Source organism: Brugia malayi (assembly GCF_000002995.4).
Source record: "Brugia malayi strain FR3 genome assembly, contig: Bm_v4_Chr1_scaffold_001, whole genome shotgun sequence".
NCBI classification, from domain to species: Eukaryota; Metazoa; Nematoda; class Chromadorea; order Rhabditida; family Onchocercidae; genus Brugia; species Brugia malayi.
This window is the reverse complement of record NW_025062475.1, coordinates 13,957,647-13,967,195: the sequence shown is the minus strand read 5'-3', so window position 1 is coordinate 13,967,195 and position 9,549 is coordinate 13,957,647. Positions and strand designations below refer to the sequence as shown.

The 9,549-nt window shown below is 24.4% G+C and overlaps 1 protein-coding gene across 1 annotated transcript; it reads left to right on the top strand.

The window, feature by feature from the left end:
- Window positions 1–2,739: 2,739 nt before the first annotated feature.
- Bm4303 (trypsin inhibitor, putative) lies at window positions 2,740–8,959 on the top strand (the record flags this gene model as incomplete). Its single annotated transcript, XM_043077815.1, has 10 exons — window positions 2,740–2,943; window positions 3,225–3,306; window positions 3,814–3,999; window positions 4,153–4,329; window positions 4,597–4,773; window positions 5,388–5,527; window positions 7,672–7,818; window positions 8,067–8,157; window positions 8,449–8,539; window positions 8,821–8,959. 10 exons carry the CDS (start codon window positions 2,740–2,742, stop codon window positions 8,957–8,959), a joined length of 1,434 nt encoding a protein of 477 aa, XP_042933749.1.
- Window positions 8,960–9,549: the final 590 nt, after the last annotated feature.

Below are 9,549 nucleotides of genomic sequence, written 5' to 3'. Positions count from 1 at the left end.
CCATCAATCTACCTTCAAACCAGATTCTATTTCATGTTGTTCCTATTTTTCTTTAAGAAGCGCTAATTTAAATTCATTTAAATGTTTGAAAAAAGAAGAAAAAAAAAATTCATTGATTCATCTTATATTTTTTTTTTTTTTACACTGAAAATGATAAAACTTTTGATATATTTTTCTGATCAGTCAATTTGATTGATTTTAATGAATGAAAATTTTGATTTAGTCTTAATCTTAACCCATTTTACAACTTAAAGAGTACAAAGAATTGATTCATTGATTGATTGATTGATTGATTGATTGATTGATTCATTGATTCATTGACTGATTCATTCATTGATTAAATATTGCTATAATTGGAAGAGAGAATGAAAGAGAGAAAAATAAATAAATGAAAATGAAAAGTCACAATGAGTCGAGACAACCTATACTGCTGGTAAATCGATAAAAGAAAACTGCAAATGAGTTGCTCCACCTCAAGTGACCACTGTCCATCTGCACATAAACACACACACATATATATGTCAGTGGTATTCGCATTCAAATGACCAATACTAAAAATCGATCAGCAATAAAGACTTTACTTATATTCTCACTCGATCATATGATTGGTATATAATTTTATAAATAATAAATAATTTCAACTTTGAATGAATTAGTGTAATATATAAAGCAATACAAAAAAAAAAAAATCTTAGCAATATAAATTTAAATTTAATAATTTACAATCTTTTCTTATAATTAGAAATAAAACAAAAAACAAAAACAAATATAAGTATTATAATTTGATATGATCGATCGAATTCATCCAAGATTATTGCTTTTTATTTAATTTATTTAAACTATGAAGCATGTTTGTATTAATTGAATGATTTTTTTTTTTTTTTTTTTCTAATATAATTTAAAATATTCATCAATTTTTAGCACTTTTCAACAATTCATTAAAAAATGATTGATTGATACAGAAAAAAGAAAAAAAAAATTGTATTTTATTGAGAAGTTTTGTTTTTTTTTTTTATTTTCATTAATTTCATATAATAAATTTTTTCATTGTTTCATTTCAAATTTTGAAAAGAAATTATTAATTTAATTTTAAAAGAATTTTTATTTTTTCACAAATTTATAAATTTCTCGCTGAATTTTATGCTTTATTTTATAATTTAAAATATTGCTAAATAATGAGTTTATGTTTATTAAAAACTAAATTTACCCGTAACAATCATCGAATCAGATCTTTTAACTCTTTTTTTTTTTTTGTTTTTCCCCGCACTTAATTTTGATGTTGGGTGAAAAAAAGGTGAATGAGATGGGTAAAATTGGTTTTTGTATAATTGTCAAAATTTATTTTACAAAAGATATCACACAAAAAAAAAGAGGGCTATTTAAAACGTTTGGCCGTTTGATTGAAATTAAAAAGAAAAAAAATATTACAAAGTTTTTAAATTTTCAAAATTTCAATTTCGCTACTTTTTGCATTTCTATAATTCACAAATTTTTAATGTTTTTTTTTTTTTGTTTGTTTTCAATCGACAATTTAAACTTTATTTTTCAACTAGCAGCCAATTGAAATTTGAATATTTTAAGTCAATATGTGATATGATCCCAATTTGAAATAAATACGTAAATGGAATATTTATGATATAAATTGATTTGATCACATCGAGAAATTAGGCTAACTGTTGTAAATAACAAATATTCGTATATATCAAAATTTAAAATCAGTGTAATGAAGTGAAATATTGGCTAGTTCAATTATAATTTAAAATTGATAGAGAAAAGGATCTGAAAGATGTGATGATTGATAGTTTATGCCCTAATTTAATACATTCCTTCTTCACTAATCAGATGATAAGTTTTATTTTGAAATTGGAACATATGGGAAATGCTTGGATCAAGTTTGTACTATAATATATTTTCGTTGTATTAATTTTGTTTAAAAAATTTTCCATTTAAAACTTAAGTTTTTATTTGGTACTTTAACATTTGATTTTAATCTTAATGCTTTATTTTAAATTCCAATTTTTTTTTTTTTTTTGCCAATTCAACATCTTTTCATATCTAATAACTAGTTTAAAGTAGTAAGTAATGAATATGATCAATTCATTCAGTTCTATTAATCCTTTTTTTTTTTCTTTAATTTTAATCACTGCTTTTTTTAATTTTAATTATTAGTGTGAAATGCTAATGCTAATACAATAATTATAGCATTCATCCTCATCAATTTAATTTGTTATTACTGTTATATGAGCAATTACTGATGCTATCAATGTTTAATTAATTTTTGAAAAAAAGATAAATATCGTTTTTTTTTTCAAATTTCAGTTGTTCTATCACAAATGACAATACAGGATAGCATCCTTCAACTAATTATCATTAATTTATATCTCATCGTTATCAGCCATGCTGTAAGTAATTAAATTTTCCTTTTAAATTTTAAATTACTTAGAAAATTTTAAGATATAATTTGTATAAATTTTGATAATCAAAAAATGATATGCAAATTATTACGAACAAAAAATAAGATATAATCACATATATTGTACCAATTTTTTTTTTTTTTTTTTTTTTTGTTTGAATTTAAATAATACACACATTCATTAATTAATAAAATTTGAGATAAATAATGTTTAAATTATTAAAATTAATAAATTCATTAAAGAAAAAAAAAAGCAAACAAACAAACAAAGCAAAAAATATATGTTTTATTATTTCCTCATAAAATATCCTTAAAAATTTATTAAGATGATATTACCATCGATGCATAATGAAACATTGTTATCATTGGAAAATGGAACACAACAACGAGATCAATCACAAATATCACTAAATGATCAATCACTTGATTTGTTATCAAGACAAAATATTGCAGTGGAAAAAAAATGTATGAAAAATGAAGTGTGGACTAATTGTACTGGTTGCGAATTAAGTTGTGATGAGGATGAATTTGTTTGTTTCATTTCTGATTGCTTTCATATCATATCATATCATTGAATATTAAAGTGAAAGAAAAACAAAATAAAAAATATTCAATTCTTACAGAAAAAAAAAAAATGCTAAAATTGAAATTTATTATTTTTTTGATTTTGAAGTTATAAAAGAAAAAAGAAAAGAAATATTATTGGAAATTATTTGCATTTACATTATGAAATTAAACTTTTTTTAAATAAATTCAAGAAGTTCTTTTTTTTACTTGAAAAAAAATTTTTTTATTATTATTAATTTCTTAGCTACAATGTCAAAATATATGCTATAAACCGGGATGTGAATGTCCAGCAATTTTGGGATTTCGTCGAGCATCAAATGGAAATTGTATTCAGAAAGAGGAATGCCCATTGGAAGATAATAAGTTTTTCGATTATTTCTTTTTTATTAATTCTTAAAAATTTGTTATATTTTAAAAAGTTCCTTTTTTTTTTTTTGAGTAAAGTTATTGTTAAAGTTAAAAAAAGCTAAAAATTTATCGAATTTTACTTTTACAATTAGTTCATTTTCTTTTTTTGCTTTTTGTTTGATATTCCAATAATTTTAGCGAATATATTCATTACTTCATTTAATTGTTTTTGCTTACAATTTTTAATGTAAAAAAAAAAAAAAAAAAAAAATAATCTAGATTTTAATGAAAATTGATTAATTTAAGGAAATAAATTAAAATTAATTCAGAAAACAAAAGGGTGAAAGAAAATAGTTTTTTTTCATTCAACACTTTACATAATTTCTTATTTAGCAATAATTAATTGAACAATTAACAATTAACAAATTAGAAATGTAAATGTATCATTCTATTGCAGATAAATAATTATGAATTTTTAAATTTAGTACTAAAGGAATGTTCAATAACGGAGGAATTCAAAGAATGTGGAAGTGTTTGCGAAGAAACTTGCGATGATTTTGGACAACCGATAGTATGCAGCAAGCAATGTTTAGCAGGTTGTTTCTGTAAAGAAGGTTATATACGTGAAAAGAAAGGTGGTTGTTGTATATTACCGGAATTATGCGATACAAGTAAGTTATACAAAAATTAATATCATAATTAAATTTCTTTTATTTTTTTTTTTTTCCAGATTTTGAAGGTTAATTTTAGAGATAATTGAATAAAGACTCAAACTTGATTGAAGTATAAAAGAATTTCAACTTTATATTATTGTTATAAATTAGAAAAACGAAGCCGAATATGTGGACCTAATCAGGAATACCGAAAATGTGGTACAGCTTGTCCGAAGACATGTAATGGTTTGCCGGAAAATTGTACACAACATTGTGTTGATGGTTGTTTTTGCAAAGAGGGTTATGTTCTGGATCTTGATAAATGCATTCCGGAAGATAGTTGCAAAGGTAATTTATAAATGATTTTGAAATATATCTCTTACATAAATGACAAGTCAGAACTTTTAGTTAATTAATTATTTTTTAAATCACAAAAAGATTTCTTCCATATTTTAAGTTATTAATTTCAAGTTAACACTTCATAATTATGTATTTATGTAGGAACATTGAAAAAAAAATAGTTTAACTTTTATTTTTAGTATTTTAATTAGCAATAAAATTTGATTTGTAATTTTAATCATATTTCATTTGAAAAATGGAAAATACAAGTTGTAGAATCAAGAGAATGTCCTGAAAATGAAGTGTATCGGAAATGCGGAAGTCCATGTCAGGAAATCTGTGGTAAGCAAAAAGAAACGAATTGTAATGCTTGTATAGAGGGTTGTTTTTGCAAATTAGGCTATGTAATGGAAGAAAAAGTTGGTGCATGCATAAAACCGGAACACTGTATGCGTAAGTTTTCCTGTTAATGATTAAAAATTTTTTAAAAATAAATTCAATCAATCAGCATTTTGTTTACAGAATACTGATCGATCAATTTTTTAAAAATGAAATCGATTTTAAAAAATAAAAATTGTTTATTTATTTACTTATTACCAATGGATGGATTAAATTGAAGAGTAATATTAAGAAATAAAATGCTTTACAATAAACAATTAAATGAAATGAATAAAATGTTATATGAAGTTTAAATAGCTTTAGAAAATTCAACAGTTAATTTTTAACTTAGGAAGAATTCAATATAAAATCATAAAAGTTATTTAATTTAATACTTTGAATTACTCTTTCAAATTTTCATTTCAAAAATAGACAAAATTTCCATATAAAAAATGGGAAAAAAAAAACGGTAGAATTATAGTAAATATTATGATTGTTTTTCACATTTAAAAATAAATAAGATAGAGATAATAAAATTAAAAAAAAAAAAAAGAAATCTAATATTTTAATAATTATAAATTATTTTATAAATTGTCATTTAATTTCTTCAGAGTTTTTTTTTCTTTTTTTTTTTGTTAAATTTCAATTAATTTAATATTATTTTTATTTTTAATTAATTAAATTTTCAGCTCCAAAATATATGAAATGTCCAGGAAATGAAACTTTCACATATTGCGGTGGCTGTGAAGGGACATGCAAAATGCAATTTGTCAAATGTCCAACTGAATGTGGCTCACCACGCTGTGAATGTTTGGCTATGAAAAATTATGTTCGTAATGAATTTGGCATATGCGTTCATATTAATGATTGCATTAATTAATTATTAATAAATTTCGTTTATATTTTCATTTATTGTAATTTACAAATTAATAATAATAATAACGATAATAATAATAATATTAATAATAATAAAAATAACAATAATAATATTAATAATAATAAAAATAATAAAAACAATAATAATAATAACAATAAAAATAATAATAATAACAATAATAATAGTAATAAAAATAATAATAATAAAAATAATAATAATATTAATAATAATAATAATAATAATAATAGTTATAAAAATAATAATATTACTGTATTAACATTAATAAAAAATAATATTATTGCATTTATATCAATAAATGGTAGCATTACATCAAAGAATAATGATATTATTGCATTTGTAAATACAAACAATAATTGTGAATTTATAACAATGACCAATAATGGTACTGTATTTGCATCAATAAACAATAATATTATTGTATTTACATGAAAAAAAAAAGACAATAACAATAACGAATGGATTAAAGAACGTCAAATAATATCAAATATTTACATCAAGGAACAATAATATTATTTTATTTGCATTGAAAAACAAACAAAAACTATTGTATTTTGCATCAATGAGCAATAACCATTATTGTATTTACATCAACGATACTCAATGCAAATAAATACTATTTCACATAATTTCTTTTCTTTGTTTATTTAATTAAATTAAAAATGAATCAATAAATTCACATCCTTCAATTTAATGTGAATTCTTTTCGAATATTAATTTCTGACGAATTTTTCTTTTTCTTTTTTTTTTATAAGATTTCTATCGTTGAAGACTGTTTATTTTCGTATATTTACGTATTTACTTATTACTACAACTCATTACTGCTACTGCAGCCCTTGTTTTTGTTACCATTGTTATTTATATCTAAATTTCTATCAAAAATGCAAAATTTGGTATTTTTGAAATTCAAGTTAGGCATATACTCAACAAAATCTTTTAATTTTTCCGAATTTTTAAATTATTTATCTTATTTTTGACATCTACCTTTTTTATTTCGATTAAATTCTTTTCTTTTATTAGTTTTTATCATTAAGAATTGTTTTTTTTTTTTTTTTTTTTGCACCAAATTTCCGTTCAATTTATGATTTTTTTTTTCAAGAAGTTTTAAAATTCTAAAAATTTCACAAGCAAATAATTTTTGTTTCCTTCAGAGAAAGAGAAAAAAACGAAAAACTCATTATAAATCAAAGTTCGAGCAGTCAACGATAAAGGAAAAAGAAGTTAAAAATGAACGAATATACTTGTTATCCAATTATAAGAATTCTTAAGATCATGGGATGGAAGTTTTCATTGAGTTTTGCATAAAAGAGTCGTGCAACACGGATAATTTTTCATAAAATTTCATTTATAAAATTTCTCATCTTCTTTGCGTCATTAGAGGCATATGGTTTGTTGTTAATTTTTCGTACGTATATAGATAGTCCTATAGTTAGTTAATTGGGAAAGAGAATTATTCGATTATAAGAATGCTTGTAGAATAGTGAAATTTTCAAATTTGTGCAAAAATTGATAAATAACAATGGAAAAAGAAAAAGAATTGTTTGATTTTTTAGAGGAAATCTTCGAAACCTGGAGATTTTAGATTTTAGGAAGTCTTATTTTGTATTTTATAGAAAGTCTCACATGTATTTCCTGAAATATCTGATGTGTAGCTCTCAGATAATTTGAATTGTATCTTCTCTGTTTTTTGGTAAAGTGAACTATATTTTCATGTCGAAAAAAATTTTTTGTAAATTTAAACTGCTATTAAACTTGTTATTGTGAGTACATAATGCAATCGTCAGAGTGAAATGTGAAATTATTTTCAACCCAATAAGTGTAATATTTTTGACACTTACATTTTTTTATTGTTTCTTGCTATACTGTAAAGTTGTTTGGTCTCAGATCCACTGTTTCATTTTGTTTTGCTTGATGAAATAAGCATATTTAGATCCAATTAGTAAGAGTAAAAGACAGTAAAGTCATTAAGTTGCTGTCATTTTTCCTTGGCTTCTGGAAGCTACTGGCTTTGTTAAAATTAGAATTTATCAGTGTTAGAATAGTTCTTATGATACTACTATCATTAACTATTATTTTAGATTATGTCGTCCTTCATTAACTTTCCAAAACGTCTTAAGCCTGTGTCGTGGTACTTTGCCATACGTTGTGGATCATCGTCCACACTCGCACCGGGCCGTATTTATTCGCAGAGACACTTATTTGAAGTGAAAAAGACCCAAATGAAGGTATTTAATTGCTTATTAATTTAATTAGATCTTTAGCCAGATAATTTATTTCGCTACGAGTAATATTATTAGCAGTAATTAGTGTTTTTCGGTGTTTAAATTATCGCTCGTACATGCATTTCGGGAAAACAATGTTATTTGCTTTCTTTTTTATTTTGCTCTTGTGATTGGGAATTCAAAAATTTTCGACTTTATCCTTTGGAGTTTTAAAACTGAATTCAAAGTACTAAGTGACAACAACTGTTAAGGCGAACAATCCCGAAAAATATGCATTAGCATCAGATTTCCTAGCGCACCGAGCTGATCGTCCAAAAGACTACAAGCCAGACACGTCTGCAGGTTTTCTTAATTATCTTGAACAAATTGTGTGTCAAAACCATTATAAAGTAGTACATTTACATTGTGCAAGTAACGATTTGCATAAAAGTGCCGGACTGTAACAACACCTAATAACTTAAATGGTTACTTTATTTGTGTGTTGGGATTGTTCGGTTCATATAGACGTTTTTCCTTCACGAAGATTTTTCTACATTCCTCATTTTCTTTTCTTGTTTTTCGCTCATAAATTCAACCTTTTAAAATACTATTTGTATTTAAGTTTGGAAGTTAATCTATTTATATGATTTACAGATCGATCCATAACTCCTTCTCCACAAGAGAAAAGACTTCTTGTTCTAACTGGTATGTACAAACGTGAGTCAGATATTCCGGAATTTATCAGGTGACAAAAAATTTTACTTTTTGTCATTATTATTTCCATGATAGAGATTGGGAGAGCTGATGAGGGTGAACAGGGGAGAACCATATGAGACCAGTTAAGATTTCCAGAGCAATAGTTATTTAGCACTAGGAATGATTCGACAATTGTTTTGAATGGGTAGGGATATTTACATGATTTTCTTGCGCTGAATAATTCGACTGATTTTCAGTTTCTTCATCTTTTCTGTGGATATTTGAATTTAAGAATTTAAAATTTGTTTTAAGTTCTTTCGCATATTTCAGTGAAGTACGTATTGCAATGATGAAGGAACGTCTGAATTTTATGGTATCACTTTGCTTTTTGGTAACATTGGTCATCGCATTTTTGACGACGATAAAGACAATGTATCGTACAAGGACTATAGCAGTGGGCGACTCTTGAAAAAATTTTAAAAATCACTGATAAAATGTATAATGTTTTTGTAAACATAATTACTATTTATTTAAGCTGATAGAACTTGTAGTGTTTTTCTTAGTGTTTATCAGAAAATAAATTTCCACTTGTGGATGTTGAATTCGTACTCACATAAATGAATACATGAAGTAATGAATGCACAAAATTTGCGCATGTCAACCTTAGTCCGTTTCACTAATCATTTTCAAATGTTCAGCTATACTCTCTAGCTCCTTTAGTATTACTTAATCTTATCAACTTGGTTTCTTTTCTTTTTTCCATACCTTAGTTGGTTGAGAGATACTTCATCTATTTTTGCGTTTCGACAAACATAGGTCCGAAGCGATATTAGAATCTGCTAGAAGTGTGCAATAGTTGAAATTACTGCATATTGTGCACTTGCAAAATTCTGCTTGTCAATATTAAGTGTTGCTTATTCGATAAAAAAATCTGATGTACTTTAAAAAAATAAAAAAATCTATCAATGTGCCAATTGTTGAATGCGCAGTAGAATTTTTTCGCACTCAATGTCCATTGTTGGTGGTGGATGACTTTGCTGTATTCGAAATCCCAAAATT